The sequence below is a fragment of the Narcine bancroftii genome, chromosome 1 (genome assembly GCF_036971445.1).
Source record: "Narcine bancroftii isolate sNarBan1 chromosome 1, sNarBan1.hap1, whole genome shotgun sequence".
NCBI lineage: Eukaryota > Metazoa > Chordata > Chondrichthyes > Torpediniformes > Narcinidae > Narcine > Narcine bancroftii.
Genome location: NC_091469.1, coordinates 267917467 through 267942031, shown reverse-complemented (window position 1 = coordinate 267942031; position 24565 = coordinate 267917467). Strand labels below are relative to the sequence as shown.

The 24565-nt window shown below is 42.5% G+C and overlaps 1 protein-coding gene across 8 annotated transcripts in view; it reads left to right on the top strand.

Annotated features, from left to right (window-relative positions):
• plekha7b (pleckstrin homology domain containing, family A member 7b) overlaps positions 1-24565 on the top strand; it is a 370768-nt gene that overhangs the window by 201840 nt on the left and 144363 nt on the right. For 7 of the 8 annotated variants that reach the window (XM_069897806.1, XM_069897811.1, XM_069897802.1 and 4 more), the window contains one exon: positions 11308-11391. In XM_069897806.1, coding sequence (XP_069753907.1) covers positions 11308-11391 — 84 coding nt within the window. Of the gene's footprint in view, positions 1-4059; positions 4137-11307; positions 11392-24565 lie in introns of those variants that run through there. The other variant, XM_069897821.1, reaches the window with a different exon arrangement.

Sequence of the window (24565 nt, the reverse complement as noted above, 5' to 3'; positions counted from 1 at the left end):
TCTAACTCCCCTACCTCTTCAACCAGTTTTGGAAACTCATTGGTGTATCGCAAAATTTATTATCTAGCACCTGACTTTTAGCTTCCTTTTTCCAAGACTGAAATCTCTTGAAAAAAGCAATACTCTCCTTGTTCTCATTTCTCTGTCTCTATCTCGGAAGACAAACTTGCTATAGGCATATTCTACAAACCAACCAACTCCCACAACTCTTTCAACTACCCTTCTTCATATCCAGTCCCCTGCAAGGATTCTATCCATTTCTTTCAATTCCTTTGTCTCTATTGCATCAGCTCCCAAGATGAGGTCCTCCATTCCAGATCATCTGAGATGTCCTCCTTCAAAAATCGCACCTTCCCTTCTCCCACAATTAACTCAACCCTCACCTGCTTCTCCTCCATTTCCTGCATATCTTCCCTGGCCTCCTTTGCTCCTAGACACACAAAGAGCAAGATTCCCCTTGTCCTTACCTACCACCTCTGCAATTTCCATCACCTACATTATGATCCCACCACCAGACACATCTTTCCCTCTCCATCTTCGATAGGGACAGCTCCCTCTGTGACTCCCTTGACCACTCATCCCTTCCCACTATTCGCCCCCTTGGCAACTTCTCCTGAAACTCCAGGAAGTGCCACACTTGCACCCATACATCCTCCCTCACCACCATTTGGGATCCCAAGCAGTCATCCAAGTGAAGCAACACTTCACTTGTGAATGTGCGGGACTCATCCTCTGCATCTGGTGCTCCCATTGTGGTCTTCTCTACAATGGAGGAACTGGGAAATTGCTTCACTGAGGACCTTAACTCTGTCCGCATCAATGTGAATCTGGCATCGCTCAAATATTTTAAAATATGCAGTACTAGAGAATGCTTTGTTAAAGTCCTTGCCCACTCTTTTCAACAGGCTTCAATCGTACCATTTCATTTCTGCACCCCAATCCCATGTTGGCATGCATTTCCAAACCAGAGCCCACTGTAAATTGGAGGAACAAAATCTAATGCTTCATCTGGGCACTCCAGTAGATGGCATAACTATCATCCTCTCTGGTTTCTGCAAGACCATTCTTTGCATTCCCTCTGTCTTTTCTCCAGCTGTCCACTCCCTTCCCTCTCCATTCTCAGAGCTATCCCCCTCCCCATTTTCTCTTGTGCCCTCCCTCCCTTATTCTCTTGCTTCTGCCCCCATCATTTTGTTCAGGAGCCTGCTTACAATTTGTTCATACCTTGACAAAAGGTTCAAGCCCGAAACTTTGGTTACGTTTCTTTATCTTTGCTGTATAAAGTAAGGCTGTTTGACCTGGGAGTTTTTCCAGTATTGTTTTTACTGAAATTCCTTTAGCCCCTGCAACAAATTCTGTCCCCTTTGCATGCATTTTATTGATTTCTGTGATCAGTGCTTTGACCTGAATAATTTGTCATTTGAGTGTATTTGGCACTTGTCTTTGCTGGTCGAGGACTGTCCATTTCTTACTAGACACGATACAATTTTATGCCCCCTTGTACTTCCACTTCTCATTTAAATGACGAATGAGCTTTTGCAGTGTGCATCCATTATTCTCTGGGCTGAACAACTATCAATCACCTTTGTTGTGCATTTTATATAACTCCTTACCTGAAACTCATAGCCTTAGTCGCACTCTCCACCTTGGTGTTGTTCGTTCCTTTTGCTTTGTCTAATTGAACCTCTTTCAATTTCCTTAAAAGTCATCCTTGGAGTCACTGAATTGAATTGACATTGAATGTCCTTATCACTTTTACCATGAATGAATGGCTGACCATCTAATCCATCATGCTCTACTTGAATACAAATCTTGAAACCAGATGGCAGAGATTTTACTATTTGACTATTAGCATAAATAACATCTGTGGTATCAGAATTTTTACCCAGTGTCCTGCAATGATGTGTATTTTGGTAAAATATTGATTGAGATTATAACATCACCTGAATAGTTGTAAATAGTGACATTTATTCTCTATTCTCAAATAACTAAGCAATATTTTTAACAACCATCTGAGGTAATCACTTTGTTATGAGGTCCGATTTAACCCATTGGAATGATTTTTAAAAAAAGGTGAAATCTTATCTGCTTATCTTTGCTATGATGAAAATGTTTATGTTGAATCAACCTGCTTGTTATTACTGCACTTGAGTAATGATTAGATGGTCAGCCATTCATTCATGGTAAAAGTGATAAGGACATTCAATGTCAATTCAATTCAGTGACTCCAAGGATGACTTTTAAGGAAATTGACAGAGGTGCAATTAGACAAAGCAAAAGGAACGAACAACACCAAGGTGGAGAGTGCGACTAAGGTTATGAGTTTTGGGTAAGGAGTTATATACAATGCACAACAAAGGTGATTGGTAGTTGTTCAGCCCAGAGAATAATGGATGCACACAACAACTCCTGCTAAGCCCAGTCACACTTATACTTGGCATCTATAATTGAGCCTAACTAGGCTCACTGAATGTTCATTGGTCAGAGAATCCTAAGGATTTCTTTTGCTCTGTGTTGCGGTTAATCAAACCAATCTATGTGACATAATTTCAGAGCATAAATTGAACAAGCTATGTAACAAATGCATTTCTCCCAGCTACAAGTCCAACTGTGATAATGAGTATTTACTGAGTGATTGATTATCGAAAAATTTTGCCAAAATTGTTAAACATGCAGCCATGTATACTTTCACTAAAAGTTACTAAATAGTTCAACATAGCATATTTGACTGGATTGAACATAGATTCTGCTTATTCCTTGAAGAAGGGCTCAGGTCTGAAAAGTTGGCAATATATCTTTGTCTCCTATGGATGCTGAAAAGACCGTCGAGTTCCCCCAGCATTTTGGTGTGTTTTTCATACATTGTTTGCCTTGGGGCATATCGTGGCTCAAAACTGAATCAAATTGGTGAGCCAATAGGGAAAGTAGCACACTTAAAAACACAAAATTTCTTATGCCTGAATATATCTGGTCACTTGCAGCAATCCCTCCTTTTCGAATTCATCCAGCTTTATGCCAATGTGTGTACGTTAACCTCAATGCAATGGGTCAATGGTGGTTTTGTTTTATTTCAGAAATAAACTTTATTCATAAAAAATATATACAAACACCAAATGCACTGCCTGATTTTATAGTGCTCTCTCTATGCTTTCTGAGCATTTCTATCAATATTCCTTGTAAGAATGTCTTACACAGGTGCTTTACACCTTTTGAGGCAAACAAAAAGATACTTTGGATTCTGACAAAGGCATGACATTGTTTGTGCCCTAGCTGAGCAGTACTGTATTGGTATTGATCATCCATTTAAACTGGCAAGTAACACAGGGTGATCAACACATCAGCTGGGTTACACTCAAGCATTCAGTCCAAAAATCTGCATGCCTGAAATCCGGACCGCCTGAGAATCCAGATATTTGAAACCTCTCACATTTTTGAAATCTAGAGATTTTGTGTGTGTGCATGCATGTGTAAGCACCACAGATGCACAATGGCAACAAGCGATCACGCTTAATGCAGGTAATCTTATCACAAATAAATTCATTTGTATACTGTATTTTTCTTTTCTACAATGTTCATTTTTAAACATAATGCATTTTTTTGTAATGAAGAAGTTTACAATTTTGTCGTGTTGACTATTTTTCATTAAAACTGCTCGTTTTGATAAATGAAGCATGCTGCATTTGCTAACGAATAAACCATCAAAACTTTCCTCTTCATCTCTTCTTAATTCCTCCTTAAATTTGAATTTCAACTGTCTGAGAATCCAGAAAATCTGTACCGACCCAATCCCTGAGCAGTCTGAATTTCTTTGCTGGCTTTTTAAATGGGGGCTGGGGTGGGGGGGGGGGGGGGTGCGGTAATGGAAGCCTTGAGTAACAGCTAGAAACAGTTAACTGGTATGCTTGCATTTCATGCAGAAAGCTGAGCTGGACCAATACCATCCTGACAACTACAGAGAGACATTCATGCTAAAATATCCAGCTCCCTGCATCATTGTGTTGCGCTTTTCCTTGCTGTGGTGCAAATTCTTGTTTGTCTGAGATGCAGACGAAGGGAAAGTCATTGAGAGTGAAGATGCAGGATTTCAAAGTGGACTGCAGAAAACAATTCGTGCAAACCCCGACCTTAGCCAAAAGGTACATGTGATTTGCAGGTTATTGTTGGATAGGGCACTCATTCAAGCTTTGAAACATACTTTGCTTGCTGTTGTGCACCTGCTTGTAATGCACATTATGCAGGAGTTCTAGCCTTGCAGTGACTGAGCACTTTATAGTAAAATAAGTTAAATAGTTTCGTCACCTCCCAGTCCTTTTCCCAAGCTTTAGAGTTATGTAATTGTTTTTAATTTTGAATGGGATTATCTGAAAGAAATGGCTGTTTATCTCAAATGTATAACTTGGTCTCTTTCAGGTATCAACGATTTGAAGCAATCTGTTGTAAAAATTCTATTGTTATTGAGTGTAAGGGAAGAATTGCCTTCATTTCTCACACCCTTCATCCCTTCACCCGTCCCACGCCCCTTCACCTGTCCTGCCCCCCCCCCCCTCCTCCATTCTCCTGGGCAGTTAGTATATTATTAATTTTGTAATTGCTTTTGACCTCCAGTTCCACATTGGTGTCAATCAAGTTCTAATGAAGTTGACATGACCACAACATATTAACCATGTAACATTCATAATTCAGGTTTATGTTGAGATGATATTTAATAGTCTTGGATTCAGAGGTCTGAGAATTGTATCTCCGTAGCACTGACTCATTAAACGGATTTCCATGCCAATTGCCATTGGTTTGTACAATAGAGGAAATACAGACAAATGTTCCCTTTAATATCAGAGCATGAATGTTGGTAGGTGCGAAATGATGAAGACTAAAATCTCCAAATCCTCCTCTTGAAATTTTAAGGTTCATATTTCCTTATGATGTAGATGGAGGCCATTCTGCTCATTGAGTGCATGCTAACTCATGGAGCAATTCCATGTAACTCCCTGTATCTTTTTTCCTTAACATCAATTACTCTTCTCCACTCCACCCCAACCTCCCCCCCACCCCCCAAAATCCATGAAGACTCTGCCACTAATTCATGTTCTGGGACAACTTACTGTGGATGTGGGACAAAACTGGAGCTCCTTGTTGAAAGCCATGTGGTGATCAGGAGAATGTGCCGTGTGGTGATCAGACTGCACCAGAGATCAGCACAGGCATATCTAGTGTATGGCAGCCATAGCACACATCCAGGGCACCACTTGAAGTTGGGGGGGGGGTGGGGGGCGCATCACTGTCCTTGCCTCGCCTGCCCAACATCTTTGCTCACTGTTTTAACCTGCTGCGCTGATTTTCTCCAGCATTGTTTCATGGTGTCTGCAGACTTTGGAGTTTTACTCCGGGGAGGATGTTTTGGTTTTTCTTGCCTGTTGATTTCCTCAGCAGCCTGGGGCCAGGGCTCCCACGGTGATTGAAGGGGTGGCTCGGGGTGCAGCAGCATGGTGTGCTGCTGGTTATGGAGGGGCCAAGGGCCTTATTTCCAGTGTTAGTCACGGCACAGCTGCTCCTTGCTCCCTGCCTGAGAGCTGGGCCATGATCGCCAAGGTCGGCCTGTGTGTGTGTGTGTGTGTGTGTGTGTGTTTGTGTGTGTGTGTGTGTGTGTGTGTGTGTGTGTGTGTGTGTGTGTGTGTGTGTGTGTGTGTGTGTCCTGGTAGATGCTGGCATCACTACCTCCCCTCTCATTGACAAGGGCTCAGCATCTTCACGGCACTGTGTGAAAGCGAGAAGACTGCCCGTGGTGCTGGGTGAATGGCGGGGGAATTGCCACTTCTTCCTCTGTCCACACTTGCTTTTCTAGTGTTTGAGTGTGAGTGCCAGCAGCAGATTTCCATGGGAGCTACCTGTTGTTATAAAAAGGCCTTTAATTCTTTATACTTGCACAAAACCATTTTTAAAAATGTATTTTCATATGGTTAAATATTGCATACAGAGGCATGGTCATCTTGTGAGTGAACAGATTGTTAAAGTGCATTCCTAATCAAAGTGTGTACATTGGAGACAAGAACATAGAATTGAAAAGACAAAAATAATGTTATATTTTAGAATACAAAGGATTCTGTCTGTGAGTTTTAATTTTTGAATTGAAATATTCACACACCCACGGTTAAACTAAGCAATGGCAATCTTCATTACCCATAATACCCCACACAGCTGGGACCACTCTGCCAGGGAAATGCAGTGCAGTTCCAGCTGCTTGGGGGATTATGGGTAAGGAAGACAACCATTTTGCCTGTGTAGGGAGCAGCTTCCAGCTGGGAACAGCAGGTAATAAGTACAAGGCTTGGGTCACTTCAACGTGGGCTGTAGCCTGAAGCGTCCCATGTCTTGGTGACTAGGAATAATAAACCTCAACGTAGTGTGGTGTGGTTCGCAATCAAGGGTTCTGTTAATATTGGGGGGGTGGGGCGGAAGGTGCTTTCCCTTACTGAAGCTCAGGCTTGGGGCTCGGGTGAGAGTTAATCTACTGGTTTACTTCTTATAAGTTACAACGCAATGAATGAAATTTACAAGGATATGGGTGGCATGGTTGGTGTTGTGGTTAGCGCCAGCCCAATTGTACGAGAAAATCGGCTAAATGTCAACTTTATGTGAGTTTTATTTTAAAATGGAGGGGGGGGGACACAATCTAAGTGCTTCCAATAGATGCTATTTTACCTAGATACGCCAGTAGCGATCAGGACTGCTGGTGCATTGAGGAGATAGCTCTGCCAGCTAAAATGCTGTGCTGGCTGCTGAACTAAAAATCAAAAAATGAACAGCTTAAGTTTAAGAAGGGAAACAAATTTGTCAAATCCACCCCCTGCTCGTTTACTTGCATCAACAAGAGGAAAGAAAACTATTTGAATGATTTAGATGGGAGCGGCAGTTGCCAAGTGATGTATTTGCAAGAAATAGCTTGTGTGGATGTAATGGAGAATAGATGCTCTGTCAAAAACTTTGTATCCAAGACGTGTTTGTAAAAGTTGATAATAAATTATGTGGTTTCTTCCAGATTTCATCGATACAAGATGCAATTTCAACATTATTTGACACAAATTGATCACTGGATAGGGTGATGATTCATTTTAAAATCTCAAATTTGAGTCATTTATGAAAAGTGTAACATTCAGATTGGCCAAGAGGAAAGGAGGGTCATTATTTTTCACATCAGCATTTATTGCCCTCCCTGGCTACCTTAGCGGATGTGATGGTGATTGATTGTCTTGAACCATTGCAACCAATTTTATCACTCCAAGGCCACTCCGACTATCTTCTTCATTGTTTCATATTTGTTTTCGGAGGCAATGTAAACTTTTGATGAAACAAATGGAAAGAAACATTCTGAAGTGTTCTCATTGAGTGGAAAAACTTTATTTTTGCTGAATCAGCAAATTAATTTCATAATTTATTGGCTTGTTAGGAATGGTCAAATTCTGGGCTAATCCATTTTCTCAGAACAGTTCAGGTGAACTTATCTTTTTTTAAAAATTGTTCCTTAAATGGTAAAGTTCTCTTAAAATTTACTGCAAACATTCTAAAATTGCAACTTGTGTAGATGACAAATACATTAAACTACTTAGGCATATGCCTGTTTCAACATCATGGGTTGTACAATCAGTTCACCATATTTGCTGCATGTCGTGCATCTCTGCAGGAAGAAACATTTATTTATTGACTCAAATATTTTAGTATAATAAAACATTGGGATGGAGAGACACAGGAGGAATATGAGTGGTTGGGGAATTTAATAATGTGAGTCCCAAATTTTCCCTATGTTCCTTAATACAAGTTCTAATATTTTAACAAATGGAATAATGGTGGCAGTGATGAACAAGTTCCTATATTCATACTGTTCAGGATAAATAAGCTGTTAATATCACAGTTTTATTTCCAGGGGTATTTGGTATTAAAGAACAAACGGTATGCATTATTTTGGAACAATTCGGGTCTGAATAGCAAGGAATGTTTCACATAAATTTCATGTTAACCAGTTGAACGGGATTTAAATAAAAGGACTTGAAGGATTGTCGTCGATCACTGATGGAGTAAGCAGTGAATATCCTTGATAGATCATTTTGAGTTGAGCAAGTTCAGCATTGTACAAAGACTACAAAATGTACTTGTGTTTTCCTGCTGGATAATTATTTTTAATGACTGCTTAGTTTTCAGAACTGTTTGCTGCATGAAATTGCTATTTTAATTTGTGTAAGATGCAATTTAATGGTGAGTTTAAACTAGTTCCTTGTATTACTTGGTCCATTTGTGGACCTGTCAGATATAATGAAAAGTAGCCCGAGGTGTTGGTGGTAGAAAGATGCTGTGCCAAATACAAGGCATTTCGCATTGCTCTAGCAGCCCCAGTTACTTGATTAGAGATTGTACCTGGAACTCTTTTATTTCATTCCACCCCACCCCCGCCCCACCTCCAAAGTTATGAAAAGGAAGCTGTATTCATTTTGTTAACTCTAGATTATTTTAACAGGCTGAACTTGTGTTTTTGTTCAGTTTGTTTGTATCTGCAGCCTCTTTCACACTGGCTAATAAGTAAATTGGCCATTCAATGAATCAGTTAAAGAAGCCGTTTTTGCTCTTCGCACTAGACCAGTGTTAGCTCGTTCTCTGCGTCCTTTCACACTCACCATCAGGCATCCCAGGGGAGAGGGGCACCTATCTTCACTAATTTGTCCCAGGATACCCCATGCTCCTTTCACACTGGGGTAACTGGCACGCAGGCGTCTGGTGGCCCTGGGGATGATACAGCCTCCCTAGGTGATCCATCCCCGGGGTGATCTGACACCTTGACATTAACTGGTGTATTTGGAGTTAATTACTGGGGTAAGGTGCCAGTGTAAAAAAGGCTTGCAGGAGTGGTTTTGACAATACCCTCAACGATCATAATATAACAATATTTGTGCTCATACTAAAAACCAGTGAATTATCTTGGATGTCACTTTAGAGTAGTACTCTGGAATGAGGGGACCTTTGTTAAACAAAATAAGATATTGAACCATATTTATCTTCAATCTAACACCACAGCAGCTGACATGAATGATTAGACAGTTCTCCCATGTCTTATCCAATGTGGAAGCTCCATCAATATAAACCATGCATGAGGTTTTGGGAATTATCAGCAAGATGATCTGCAGTGGACAAGTCACAGCAACCTCAATAATAATTGCATTTCAAAATATCTCATTGGATGGTTTGGGGTGTCTTGAAAATGCCAGCAATTGCAAATATTTTAATAGGTGGACATAGTTATGCAAAAATATTGAGGGTAGCAATGTAGATTGGCTGGGGATTAACATATTGTTACTGGTTTGGGATGGAATGATTTGGGGTAAGACATCAAAGCCTTAGTTAATTCTGGGTGTAGAAAATGGATGTGATACAGGATTTTTGCCTCTTAAAACAAAATATGGTACACAAACACATCCTTTCCCATCATGGTGTCAGAATGCCAGATTGCCCCTTTTACACAGATGGTGTTCGACACTGTTAATACCTTTTGCTGCTGAAAAAAAGCCGGGACTGGAATGGAAAGCGCCCCCCACCCCACCTCCCCATTCCATGTCTGTACCTTTTAAACAGAAGGCGTATTGTAAAAAAAAAATGCAAATATCCCAGAATGAAGTGGCTATGTAAAACGAACTAGTGATGCAAACAGCCAGAATGCTCTCCTGGTAACACCAGTAGAAGTTTTCAAGGGTCCAATGACATACCGAATCTTCTCAAACTCCTCACAAAATATAGCCGCTGGCGAGCCTTCTTCGCGATTGCATCGGCATGGAGGCTCCAGGACAGATGTTTGGAGACGTTGACACCCAGGAATTTGAAATTCTTGACCCTTTCCAATTACTGAGCCCTTGATGAGGACTGGGTCCTGTCCCTTGACTTCCTCTTGAAGTCCACAATCATCTCTTTGGTCTAGCTATTGTTGAACGGAAAGTTGTTGGCCTGACACCCTCAACAAGCTGATCTATCGCCCTCCTGTACACTTCCTCGTTGCCGTTTGTGATTCTGCCAACAACCGTGGTGTCATCGGCAAATCTGTAGATAGCATTGGAATACTGCCTGGTCACACAGTCATGGGTGTATAACAAGTTGAGCAGTGGGCTGAGCATGTATCCTTGATGTGCGCTTATGTTGATGATCATCAAGAAGGAGACATTGTTTCCGATTGATAACTGACTGTGGTCTTCCAATGAGAAAGTCAAGGATCCAATTGCAGATGCGGAGGCCCAGAGTTTGTAGCTTCTTGACCAGCACTAAGGGAATAATGATGTTGAAGGCTGAGCTGCAGCCGCATGTGTGAGTTGCTGTTTTTGAGGTGATCCAGAGCTGAGTGGAGAACCAGCGATGTTGGCCATAGTCGTTGAAGATCTACTAATATTTATGGCTAGTTGTAGTCGAAGAGGAGATTTTTAAAAAATCAACTTCTTCAGGTTTCTGTGCAGTGACAATAAAGGGGTGCATTTGTGTATAGAGGAAGCCAGACTGACACGTGAATGCTCGATGTTACTTGAAGAATAACTCTTTGAAAGGGGTTTTTCTAGCACATTTAAAGTTTTGTGTAAGGATGCATCTTTTTGAAGCAGAGAGTTCAAATAGAAAGTTGAATCTTGCTTCATAAAGTATTTTCTCATTATTCAGGACCTTCTTCTGGAACCTTGTTTCATTTAAAAATTTTAATGGATCCTGTACATCTAGAAGAAAGAGCAGAAGAGACTGGGATAGTCAGGAAAGGAGGAAGGCTTCAATGAATCAATAATTGTCAGATCAGCTCATTACTATGCTGGAACAATTTCTCAATGAACTCTGGGAGATACCTTTTTGGTGCATTTGTTCATACAGAACTTGAGCACTAAACATCTGGAGATCAAAAACTCAATCGATTTGACTTCCAGAGTAGATGGAATTTTTTTAAACTGCTTGATATTGTTGATTGCATAATTTTCATGTTTCTGATAGCTTATTACATTTTAAATTATTGGCATTTTTCAGTTCGATTGAAAATTTAGTTTAATTTATGTTGTCATTACCGGCCGAATGTAATATACAGTATGAACTGAAAACTGGCCCTAATACAGTGCTGCAGGCTGCTGGCAGATGCAACACATGGGTGCTGAAATTCAAAGGAAATATTGAAATGTAAAGTCGCTTTGCGTGATAAATCACTCCCCTGTATCCTTCTGAATGAGAATTAGTTTAAATGTGAACAACATGGAGAAAATGCTGCATCGACGATGATAAATTGGTGCTAATTAAACTTGTGATTTATTGCAGTCATAATCAACGGGCAACATCATTCAGACATCCAGTGACTGGCCAGATTTCTCCAGAGAACACAGAGTACATACTGAAGGAGGGGTAAGTGTTGTAGTGTGTGTGCGGCAAGGTTGTGTGGTGCAATGGAAAGTGTTGCATTTATGACTCTGGAAATTGAATTTTGAATCAAATATCACTGCTTTAAATATGAAAGAAATGCTAGAATTTGTTTCTAAATAAATGTGATTAATTGTTTCTGTAGCTGGCAGGTCTGTGTGTGATGCAGGTAAAGTTGATCTTTTATGCAAATTGTTTTCAATGATATGTTCATTCGAAGGGAATTGAGCCAATTAAACTTTGCTAATTAATAATATTATCCACAGGTTTCCCCCGTTGAGCAATAAACATGGGAACATTTTATGGTACACTTTCATTCCGATCTTGATTTTTGCTCATCAGGATTTTGCAATTATCTTGTTTTTCTTGATTGAAAGGGAAAATCCCCCTTTGTTTATCCCTTCTGAAACCTTATGGATAAATACCAGATGGATGTACTGTTAGTTTATTGTTATCTCAGAGCCACAATCCTCTTCCAAGTGTGTTTGAGAAGGAAGAATGGGTAGAAGCGTAAGCGGAGAGAGGGAGAAGAGCGTGGGTGTTATTTAGCATGGAGTTCAATTAGAATAGTGCATTTTTTAAAAATTAAAAGCCCTGAAACATTGGCCTGGATTATGGCAATCCCGTTTTTTTAGACAAGGAACAACTTGAGCTACCCTCCAATCCTCTGGCACCACACCTGTGGCTAAGGACATTTCAAATATTTCTCCCAGCCCCCTTGCAATTTCTACATTAGCCTCCCTCAAGGTCCGAGGGAATAATTTGTCAGACCCTGGGAATTTATTCACCCTAATTTGTTTTAAGATATCAAGCACCTCCTCCTCTTTAATCAGTATAGATTCCATGACCTCACTGCTTGTTTTCCTTATTTACAACAACTCTGTGCCAATTCCTGAATGAATCCTGATTGGGAAAAAAAAAGACATTCAAGATCTCCCCCATCTCTTTTGGTGCCATACAAATCCAACCACTCTGATCTTCAAGGGAACAAATCTTGCTATCCTTTTGGTCTTAATATTACCTGTAGAAACCTTTTGAATTTTCCTTCACATTGTCTGCCAAAGCAATCTCATGCTTTGTTTTAGCCGCCTTCATTTCTTTCTTGAGGTTTTTCTTGCATTTTTTTTACCCAAGTACATCATTTGCTCCATGCAGCCTATACCTGCTACACACCTCTTCTTCTGAACCAATTCCCCCAAATCCCTCAAAAACGAAGATTCCCTATGCCTGCTAACCTTGTCTTTAATTCTGACAGGAACATACAAACTCAAAATTTCACCTTTGAAGGTCCTCCACTTCACTCGCACATCCTTGCTCGAAAACAACTTATCCCAATCCGCACACTCTAGATCATAGAAACATAGAAACATAGAAGATAGGAGCAGGAGTAGGTCATTCGACCCTTCGAGCTTGCTCCGCCATTCAACGAGATCATGGCTGATCTTAAAGTTCAGTACCCCGTCCCTGCTTTCTCTCCGTATCCTTTAATACCCTTATACTGAAGAAATATATCTAATTCCCTCTTAAATATATTTAATGAACCTGCCTCTACTGCCCTCTGAGGCAATGAATTCCACAGATTCACCACTCTCTGGGTAAAGAAATTCCTCCTCATCTCGGTCCTAAATGGTTTGCCTATTATCCTCAAACCATGGCCCCGGGTTCTGGATTTTCTCATCATTGGAAACATCCCATCTGCATCCATTCTGTCCAGTCCTGCCAGAATTTTATATGTCTCTATGAGATCCCCTCTCAATCTTCTAAACTCCAGCGAGTACAATCCCAATTTGCGCAATCTTTCCTCATAAGTCATTCCTGCCATTCCAGGTATCAGCCTGGTGAATTGCCTCTACACTCCCTTCATTGCAAGAGCATCCTTCATTGTATAAGGTGACCAAAACTGCACACAATACTCCAGGTGTGGTCTCACCAAGGCCCTGTACAGCTGCAGTAAGGTATCCTTGTTCCTATACTCAAACCCTCTTGATATGAAGGCCAACATACCATTTGCCTTTTTAACCGCCTGCTGTACCTGCATGCTCGCCTTCAGAGACTGGTGTACAAGTACCCCTAGATCTCTCTGCACTTCCCCATCTCTTAATCTATTGCCATTCAAATAATAATCTGCCTTCCGGTTTGTATTACCAAAGTGAATTTCTTTGCCTTGGCTTCGCAGACGAAGATTTATGGAGGGGGTAAATGTCCACGTCAGCTGCAGACTCGTTTGTGGCTGACAAGTCCGATGCGGGACAGGCAGACACGGTTGCAGCGGTTGCAGGGGAAAATTGGTTGGTTGGAGTTGGGTGTTGGGTTTTTCCTTCTTTGTCTTTTGTCAGTGAGGTGGGCTCTGCGGTCTTCTTCAAAGGAGGTTGCTGCCCGCCAAACTGTGAGGCGCCAAGATGCACGGTTTGAGGCGATATCAGCCCACTGGCAGTGGTCAATGTGGCAGGCACCAAGAGATTTCTTTAGGCAGTCCTTGTACCTCTTCTTTGGTGCACCTCTGTCACGGTGGCCAGTGGAGAGCTCGCCATATAACACGATCTTGGGAAGGCGATGGTCCTCCATTCTGGAGACGTGACCTACCCAGCGCAGTTGGATCTTCAGCAGCGTGGATTCGATGCTGTCGGCCTCTGCCATCTCGAGTACTTTGATGTTAGGGATGAAGTCGCTCCAATGAATGTTGAGGATGGAGCGGAGACAACGCTGGTGGAAGCGTTCTAGGAGCCGTAGGTGATGCCGGTAGAGGACCCATGATTCGGAGCCGAACAGGAGTGTGGGTATGACAACAGCTCTGTATATGCTTATCTTTGTGAGGTTTTTCAGTTGGTTGTTTTTCCAGACTCTTTTGTGTAGTCTTCCAAAGGCGCTATTTGCCTTGGCGAGTCTGTTGTCTATCTCGTTGTCGATCCTTGCATCTGATGAAATGGTGCAGCCGAGATAGGTAAACTGGTTGACCGTTTTGAGTTTTGTGTGCCCGATGGAGATGTGGGGGGGCTGGTAGTCATGGTGGGGAGCTGGCTGATGGAGGACCTCAGTTTTCTTCAGGCTGACTTCCAGGCCAAACATTTTGGCAGTTTCCGCAAAACAGGACGTCAAGCGCTGAAGAGCTGGGTCTGAATGGGCAACTAAAGCGGCATCGTCTGCAAAGAGTAGTTCACGGACAAGTTTCTCTTGTGTCTTGCAGGCGCCTCAGATTGAAGAGACTGCCATCCGTGCGGTACCGGATGTAAACAGCGTCTTCATTGTTGAGGTCTTTCTTGGCTTGGTTCAGCATCGTGCTGAAGAAGATTGAAAAGAGGGTTGGTGCGAGAACGCAGCCTTGCTTCACGCCATTGTTAATGGAGAAGGGTTCAGAGAGCTCATTGCTGAATCTGACCCGACCTTGTTGGTTTTCGTGTAGTTGGATAACCATGTTGAGGAACTTTGGTGGGCATCCGATGCGCTCTAGTATTTGCCAAAGCCCTTTCCTGCTCACGGTGTCGAAGGCTTTGGTGAGGTCAACAAAGGTGATGTAGAGTCCTTTGTTTTGTTCTCTGCACTTTTCTTGGAGCTGTCTGAGGGCAAAGACCAGGTCAGTAGTTCCTCTGTTTGCGCGAAAGCCGCACTGTGATTCTGGGAACACATTCTTGGCGACACTAGGTATTATTCTATTTAGGAAAATCCTAGCGAAGATTTTGCCTGCAATGGAGAGCAGCGTGATTCCCCTGTAGTTTGAGCAGTCTGATTTCTCGCCTTTGTTTTTGTACAGGGTGATGATGATGGCATCACGAAGGTCCTGAGGCAGTTTTCCTTGGTCCCAACAAAGCTTGAAAAACTCATGCAGTTTGACATGCAGAGTTTTGCTGCCAGCCTTCCAGACCTCTGGGGGGATTCCATCCATACCTGCTGCTTTGCCACTTTTCAGTTGTTGAATTGCCTTATATGTCTCTTCCTGGGTGAAGACCTCATCCAGCTCTAGCCTAAGGGGCTGTTGAGGGAGCTGGAGCAGGGCGGAATCTTGGACTGAGCGGTTGGCACTGAAAAGAGATTGGAAGTGTTCTGACCATCGGTTGAGTATGGAGATCTTTGCTATCTGAGCTGCACAGCGGGCTTTAGACTTGGGGTGAGGGGCCCTACACAGCCTTTAGAACCTCGTAAAAACCCCCGAAGTCGCCAATGACCGCGCTGAGCTGGGTTTGCTTGGCGAGGCTAGTCCACCACTCATTTTGGATCTCCCGGAGTTTGCGCTGAAGATGGCTGCATGCGCGACAGAAGGCTTGTTTCTTCTCTGGCCAGGACGGCTTTGTAAGGTGAGCCTGGTGGGCAGCTCGCTTCTTTGCCAGCAGCTCCTGGATTTCCTGGCTGTTTTCGTCGAACCAGTCCTTGTTTTTCCTGGAGAAGCCCAGTACCTCTTCAGTGGATTGCAGTATGGTAGTCTTCAGCTGATCCCAGAGGGTTTCAGTGGACGAGTCCGTGAGGCGGATTGCATCCTCGAGCTTTGCTTTGAGGTTTGCCTGGAAGTTTCCTCTCACTTCGTCTGACTGCAGGTTTCCAACATTGAACCTCTTTCTGGGGGCTTTACTGTTCCTGTGCTTCGGCTTGAAGTGAAGGTTGAGCTTGCAGCCGGTGGTTAGTGTGGCATTCCGCGCTGGGCATGACCCTGGTGTGGAGCACATCTAGTTTGTCTCTTTCTCGCACCAGGACGTAGTCCAGGAGGTGCCAGTGTTTGGATCGGGGATGCATCCAGGTAGTCTTCAGGCTGTCCCTCTGCTGAAAAAGGGTGTTTGTAATGACAAGCCGCTGTTCTGCGCAGAGCTCCAACAGGAGGCGCCCATTGTCGTTGCACTTGCCGACACCATGCTTGCCCAGGATTCCTGGCCAGGTTTCTGAGTCTTTGCTGATGCGAGCGTTGAAGTCGCCAAGGATGACAACCTTGTCGGCTGTAGGGGTGCGTTGAATGAGGTTGCGCAGGTCAGTGTTGAACTTGTCCTTTTCTGCTGGTTCCGCCTGGAGGGTTGGAACATAGACACTGATGAGGGTGATGTGACGCTTGTTTTGAAGTGGGAGTTGCATGGACATGATCCGGTCCGAGTGGCCTGTCGGGAGGTTTTCGAGTTTGGAGGCAATGGAGTTCTTGACCATGAAGCCTACACCAGATAGGCGTCGTTCATCCATAGGCTTGCCAGACCAGTAGAGTGTGTAGCCCGCGCCGCGTTCTTGGAGGCTGCCTACATCTGCAAGGCGGACTTCACTGAGAGCGGCTATGTCGATGTCAAGTCTGACGACTTCATGTGCAATGAGGGCAGACCGACGTTCAGGTCAGTGGCTGTCAGCCTTGTCTAGCATGTTTCTGATGTTCCAGCATGCTAGCTTGAGTTTGTGAGCATCTTTTGAGGGGGAGGACGTGGAGGGGGAGGACGTGGAGGGGGAGGACGTGGAGGGGGAGGACGTGGAGGGGGAGGACGTGGAGGGGGAGGACGTGGAGGGGGAGGACGTGGTGGGGGAGGACGTGGTGGGGGAGGACGTGGTGGGGGAGGACGTGGAGGGGGAGGACGTGGACCTGTCCTCGGGCCTGCGCAAAGGAGCTTTTAGGTGGAGTGCAGTGCGCGCAGTACTGGCCCCACCCTTTGCACCCATGATTCGTGTGCCGTGCAAGCAAGCTGGGACATGGCAGCGAGGTCCTTGGGTCATAGGTTTTATATCGGAGTGGCCTTCTCCTATGCAGGTTTCTTACCCGGGCTGGAGGGGGTCTGCCTCCCCTCCAAAGTGAATAACCTCACATTTATCCACATTGTAGTGCATTTGCCATGTATCTGCCCAGTCCCTCAATTTATCCAAATCACACTGGAACTTCCTGACCCCCTCTTCAGAAAATGAGCTATTTATACCAACTCTCTGTCTTCTACCTGCCAGCCAGTTCTCAATCCACATCAATACTTTGCCCCCAATCCCATGAGCCTTGATTCTGGAAGCCAGTCGTTTATGTGGGACCTTATCTAAGGCCTTTTGGAAGTCCAGGTACACCACATCCACTGGCTCTCCCCCATCTATTTTACCTGTCACCATCTCAAACAATTCCAATAGATTTGTCAAGCACGATTTACCTTTTGTAAATCCATGTTGACTCCGTCCGATCCCTTCTCTGCTAGTCATATGCTCCGCTATTACATCCTTAATAATGGATTCCATCATTTTGCCCACTACTGATGTAAGGCTCACCGGCCGATAATTCCCCGCTTTTTCTCTACCCCCCTTTTTAAATAGTGGCGTAACATTAGCTATCCTCCAATCCGTGGGTACTGATCCTGAGTCTATCGAGTTCTGGAAAATAATTCTTAAAGCATCTGCTATCTGAATGGCCACTTCCTTGAGTACCCTAGGATGTAGATTATCAGGCCCTTGGGATTTATCTGCCTTCAATCCCATCAATTTCCCCAAGACCATGTCTTTAGAGATACTGATTTCTTTCAGTTCCTCCCTTGCATTAGTCTCTATGTTTCCCAACATCCTTGGGAGGTTATTTGTATCCTCTTTTGTAAAAACAGAACTAAAGTAAGAATTTAATTGGTCTGCCATTTCCTTATTCCCCATTATATATTCCCCTGATTCCGACTGCAAAGGACCTACTCTGGATTTCACCAATCTTTTCCTCTTGACATATTTATAAAAGTTTTTCAGTTGGTTTTTATATTTGCCGCAAGCTTACTTTCGTAACTTATTTTTGCTCTCTTGATTAATCCCTTTGTCCTCCTTTGCTGCATCTCGAACTGCTCCCAGTCTTCGGTTGAGGTACTTTTTTTGGCCAATTGATATGCTCTCTCTTTGGACCCAATGCTCTCTCTAATTTCCCTTGTTATCCATGGTTGAGTCACCTTTTTTGGTTTATTTTTATGCCAAACCGGTATAAACGATTTTTGCAATTTCTCCATTAGATCTGTGAATGTTTTCCATTGTCTATCTACGGTCAACTCCCCCATAAACACCACCCAATCAATCTTACTCAACTCCCGTCTCATACCATCATAATTCCCTTTATTTAAATTCAGGACCTTAGTCTCGGTTTTAATTTCATCACTCTCCATGTCGAGTGAGAATTTGATCATATTGTGATCGCTCTTACCCAAAGGGCCTCGTACAACAAGATTGCTGATTAGCCCCTTATCATTGCATAATACCCAATCTAAAATGGCCTGCTCCCGAGTTGGTTCCTCGACATATTGGTCTAGAAACTGTCCCGTAAACATTCAAGGAATTCCTCCTCCTCAGTATTTTTACTAATTTGATTAGTCCAATCTATATGCAAATTAAAGTCTCCCATGATGACAGCTGTTCTCTTATTGCACGCTTTTCTAATTTCTCTTTTAATGCCTTCCCTCACCTCTACACTACTATTTGGAGGCCTATATACCACCCCCACTAACGTTTTCCGCCCCTTGCTATTCCTCAATTTTACTCATATAGATTCCGCATCTTCCGAGTTGATATCCTTTCTGTCAATCGTGTCGGTCCCTTCTCTCACCATCAATACTACCCTTTCTTACTTCCTCAAAATTGTCCTTCCTCAACCGGAGGCCCAGACCTACTCTTCTCCATAATTAATGTGAAGTAATGTCATTAAGTTCACTGCTCCCAAAATGTTCCCCTTCGTGTACTTCTGTCACCTGTCCTGTCTCATTCTCTCCACTATTGCATTCTTTCCATTTGGTCCTTGATATATTCTTGATATTAGTTGGGTTTTTCTTTTTCTATTAGTATGGTCTGACTTTCCGGGTATTTAAAACCTTTTATGTTACTTTGAGTTTTAACTGTTTGACTGCATGTCCATTGATAATTTGCTTCTGGCCAATTAGAGAGATTCCTTTTGACCAATTAATTCATCTACTCCTCCTCCCCTTTCCGGCAGGTTAAAAGTAAAGCTGTTTTCTCTCTTGAGAAACTCAAGATCTTCAGGTGCTGGAACCTTGAGCAAACAGAAAGAGCTGAAGAAGGCCCTAAAACAATATCTTTCCATAGACCTCGCCAAAAATCCACCCCCCCCCCATGCATTTTAATGGTTTGAGTAGTAATTGGAGAACCATTTTAGAATATTATTCTCTGTATGAAATTTATTTTGTAAGGAACAAATGCAATGTATGTTTCAAAAATGTTTCTGCTGATGTTTATCAATTAGAATATTTAGTAAATTGCAAAATTATGGGCATATAATTAAAAGATAAAGTTGGTGGAAAGATGGGGTTTGGAATGTGATGAGATGAGCAAGTTTTTTTTTAAAGTATTCCACTGTAACACTGAGACTGTTGAAATAAGTATAGAATGTGGGAGGTATTTACTGTTCTATATTTTGCAACCCAGCACATTTAAAAACTGCAGCATTGAAGGGGGCTTTCTTAAAGGAACAGCAAGGCTTTTGGAAGTACAGTGCAGAGTTAATGGCCTGGTTGATATTTGATTAATTGGCATTTGTCAACAATAATTAGGACCGTTCAAAATCTACTGGAGGTTGTAGGTAAATTGGGCGGCACGGACTTGTAAGCCAAAATGGCCTGTTACTATGCTGTATCTCTAAAAAAAAGTGCCCCATCTTTAAAAATTAAATTGGAATAAGCAATATGAAATGTTCTTTGTGTGCCTTTATGGGCAATCAAAAGTAAATCAGTTATGTTCACAAAAACTGGAGTAACGTGCCAAATGTTGAAGGAACTTATTGGGTCAGGCAGCATCCATAAAAGACCAATGTTATTCAGCATTCCAGGCCAAAACCTTCACCAGGAATAGCAAGAAACAGACAGATGTCTGAATAGAAGGGAGGGGAGGGGCCGGGGAGAAGTAAAGGAGCAGTGGTTCTCAACCTTTTTCTTTCCACTCACATACCACTTTAAGTCATCCCTGTGCCATAGGTGCTCTGTGATTTGTAAGGGATTGCTTAAGGTGGTATGTGGATGGAAAGAAAAAGGTTGAAAACCACTGTTTTAATTGTATCTAATTGACTTGTCATGTGCACGGTTTCATAACTCTAAAGGAAAAGGGCCAATGACCATTTTTCTCAAGCAAAATATTTCAGTAACAATTGGGTCTAGAGCAATGGTTCTCAACTTTCCCTTCCCATTCACATACCACCTTAAGCAATCTCTTACTAATCACAGAGCACCGATGGTATAGGGATTCCTTAAAGTGGTAGGTGAGTGGAAAGAAAAAAGGTTGAGAACCATTGAACTAAAGTAAAATACGGGATTCTGCAGACAATGTAGTTGAAGTAAAAACATGTTTGCTAACGAAACTCAGCTGGTCAAACAATGTACTTTATGTAGCAAAGATATACAGGCTGGCAGGTGATGGGTGAATGCAGGTTGGGGTGGGTGGCAGGGGGAAGGAAACAAGATGCTTGGAGATGATAGGAGGAAGTGATTGAGGAAAAGGCACTCTGGCAGCAAGAAGGAAGAGAAAGGGGTGGGGCGTTGGTGGAATGAAGGTGTGGATGATGGGCAGGTGGGAAGGGAAGGAGGAGGAATGGAGCTGAAGAGATGAGGGAAGGAAGGGTGGATGGTTAGTTGATAAAACAAGGGGAGGGTTTCCAGAAACTAGAGAAGTCGATGCTGTCTGGTGGGAGACTGCCAGGATGGAATATGAGGTGCTGTTCCTCCAATCTGTGTGTGGCCTCAACTGGTGTTGAAGTAGACCATGGGCACCAATGTCAGTATGGGAGGTCCTGGATCTTGTGTCAGACATCGTGAAGACGCTTAGTGAAGCAACTCCTACAATCTGTGTCTAGGTTCCCTGACGTAGAGGAGACAGCATTGGATGTGGTAAATAAACGAACCTTGATCCTTGAATGTTCATGGTATTAGGCACTTTTACACCGCCACTGAACAGCAGAAAATTTCAGGAAAATTTCTGCTGCGGTTGCAGTGTAAAAATATCAGGAAGGAATTTCTTATGCAAAATCCATCCTGTAATTTTTCCACTCATACCCCTACACATTTTTTATGGAGTGGCTGTAGTGTAAATTGACCTCAGCCAATCCGTAAGAAACAGCCCTAATGAACACGATGTTCCCCCCCCCCACCCCCCCGACAAACTCCGCAACACATGAAGGCTGTGTAAAAGTGCCGCTGTGTAAACGACGACATTGGGTCATACCAGAGGGAAGTATGCACACTTTTTCAGAATAATTCCAAAATTTCTGTGTAAAAATGCACTGCTCAGGATTTGTTTGGCTACAGCATTACCTCTATCTGTTCAGGCCAATATTCTATAGGCTTTGCTTTTTATTTTGTGCTTGAACTAATTATGTACATTACTTATCAGGGTGACTTTGTTGTGTTATCCCCTAACTTGGATATAAATCTTGCCTCAATAAATACTGTGAATGTTTGAAACACTCGTTAGTTTGATCAGTAAATCCAAAACTCACCTGGCTCAGATGATAGTGATGCCAATTCAGTTTTTAGCTTTAACAGCTTATACTTGTCCAATGAATTTGTTAACGCTCTGGAGAATGTCTGGGAGAGGAAAATTATAGCAGCTGTGAAGTGTCTTTCTTGTTGCCCATTTCTTTCCATTGTTAATGAATGCAAATTACATAGTAATTCTTTATCAGTAATCTAACTTGAATGAAGCTCTTCCCATAATTATGATTTAACTGGAGTTAATCATAGATGTGACCTTCAGATCAGTTTTATTTGTTTATTGGAGATATTACATTATTATGATCCTGGAACATCTCGTGTTTTGGAGTGAACTAATTCTTAGATCTTCTGGCCATTCTCACTGAGTAATTTCTGGCTTTTACCGATAAGAAAAAGCAGAAGTTGCATTCCAGGTGACAGATCCAGAGTCTGTTCATGTTTTTTTTTGGGCTTATGTTGGCTGATACTCGGGTAGTATGTGAGAGGCTGTCAAGGGCTGTCTTTGTGAGGCCCTTTCATTGTTGATTTTCATGCCCTGGGTTTCAGCCATTGCTGTGGTTTTGATGTGAGGTGAATGGAAGACAGTGCAATAGTTATTGGTACCTTTCACAGTGTGGGTAATGTGGCCATCTTCGCAGGATTTTGGGCCACAATGTTTTGATCTGGAGGGTTATTGTGAATTTTTATTGTCACCTTTTATTATGTCAAAATTATACTCCTAGCATTTTTGGAAGAGGAAGCATTTTGGGAGTTAGGGTTTCCTCGTCTTGCTGGGTTGATCACACCTTGACAGAGGGGTTTATCTTTACCATCTCCAACTCTGATGTTGCCCTGGAAGATCAGTTTCTCTCAGTTTGTTTGGAGTGTATGTACTGATGACCATATTACTGGCTTCGTATGAATCAGCTGGAGAGTCATGATGTGTCCTGTTCTTGATGGTAGAGGCTACCCATGAAGGTGATGTTCCTCTTCCAGGTCTCCCCAGTACCTTGTTCTTTGAGTTGGTCATCTTCTGCTTGTCAGTGTCATTGGGTTTGAGTTTCTGAGTTACAACACCAGAGTGGCATTCTGTTCATTGCTGCTGGGGATGGCCACATGGCTCCCGAAATTCTTGGTCCCAAACTTCAAACTACAAGTTGCTCATGCACAATTTCCTTAAACTTGGGCAAATGTTCCAATCTGGTGCCATTTCTTAGTCAAATACCAAGGACTCCAAGCCTTAATAAAGTGTGATCTTAAGCAAGACTCATAAGTCAAAGAAACTCTGAACTATTGACTCATGGTCAATAGAAGGCCAGTATTGTAAGGATGAAAATAACTTAAAATCATTTGTATACTTGGCTGCCAGTTTGTGGCAGCCTTCAGTTTGTTCTGCATTCCTTTGAGTGTTTCTGTGGTTGCAGCCTGTGAGACCAAGGTCTCTTTCTGTGGTTTCAAATTGTTCTGAGTTCTGAGAAGATGGAGGGTCGTGGAATAGATCTGAAACTTTATTGACCATTTCAAGTGACATTTCAGGTTATGTATTAAGTTTCGTGTCAACCATAGAATTAAGTATAATTAATGTATATCAAAATTAATAAGTAATAAACCTTGGAAAACTCTATTCAACTTTGTCATGGATTAAGCATTTTTCTGGAAGAGCAAAGATTTGCTGTTTCCCTTCACACATCCTCTCCTTCATCCTGCTCCCCCTTAATTCTTATGTTCCTGAGCTCCTTAAAGTATCCTGTCTATATTTTGACCATCTCCAGCTTTAACTCTTCCACACCGCTATGTTCAATGTACGTACTGCTGGGTCCACACTGCTACCCACCCAAAGATGCTCCAGCAGTTTGTTCCACCATGCCTCAAGCAAAGATCCTAAGTGAGGAGAGAAAGCCTATGGCTGAAGAACAGTTTGTAGAATGAGAGAGCACAGGAAGTTCAGCTGATGGATTTACCACTGTTAAGGCCATCCATTCCACAAGTCCCCAGCCCAGTAAGACCTAAGAGAAGCGATTAATTTACCAGTGCTAGGTGGATAGTGCCAGCTGCAAAAAGAACTTGGAAGACCAACTTAACTGGCACTCTGTCCTTGGTAAGATGTTCTAGACTATCCAGTTTTGCTGCTGCCTCTGACAGACAAAATTGTTGAAAAGACCATATCCAAATTTTAAAAAAACAGGTCCGGAAAAGAAGACAATATCTCCACTGATGTTTTAAAATATGCCAGAAAGGAACCTCAGTCACAAATTTACTTCATCTACTACATCCAGGAAGAGGATGCCAAAGAAGGGAGAGGAATCTAACTGTGATAATTACAATAAATGTCCCTGCTGCCTGTCGCAAGGTAAATTATTGCTGGTGTCCACCACCTTGCAGTGGCAGAAGTGAAGCTCCTTCAAGGATGGATTCTGTCCACGGGGAGTCTTGCATCTTTTTTCATTCTTTCATCCAAACTGTAAGTTCTAAAATATGATACAACGATCCCTCCATTTTGAGTGTCAAGTCTTTGCCCCGTGAGAAATTTTCTCAGGTTTGCTGTCATCAGATGAACCTTTATCAGAAGCAGATTGCTGTTTGTAAATAACTCCGAAACGTATGGTAATGTGCTGTATCTTGTGGGGAAAAAAAAACTGGATGATCTATTTGAAGTTGACAATCCGTTGATTGTATTCTGCCACTGTTATCAACATTGGTAATCATTGGTAGTTAAATAATTCTAAAGGAAACAGTCAATTTTATTTCTTTTCAAGCCAAATAAGTGTCGATTGTGTTCATTTTCTACTGAAAGC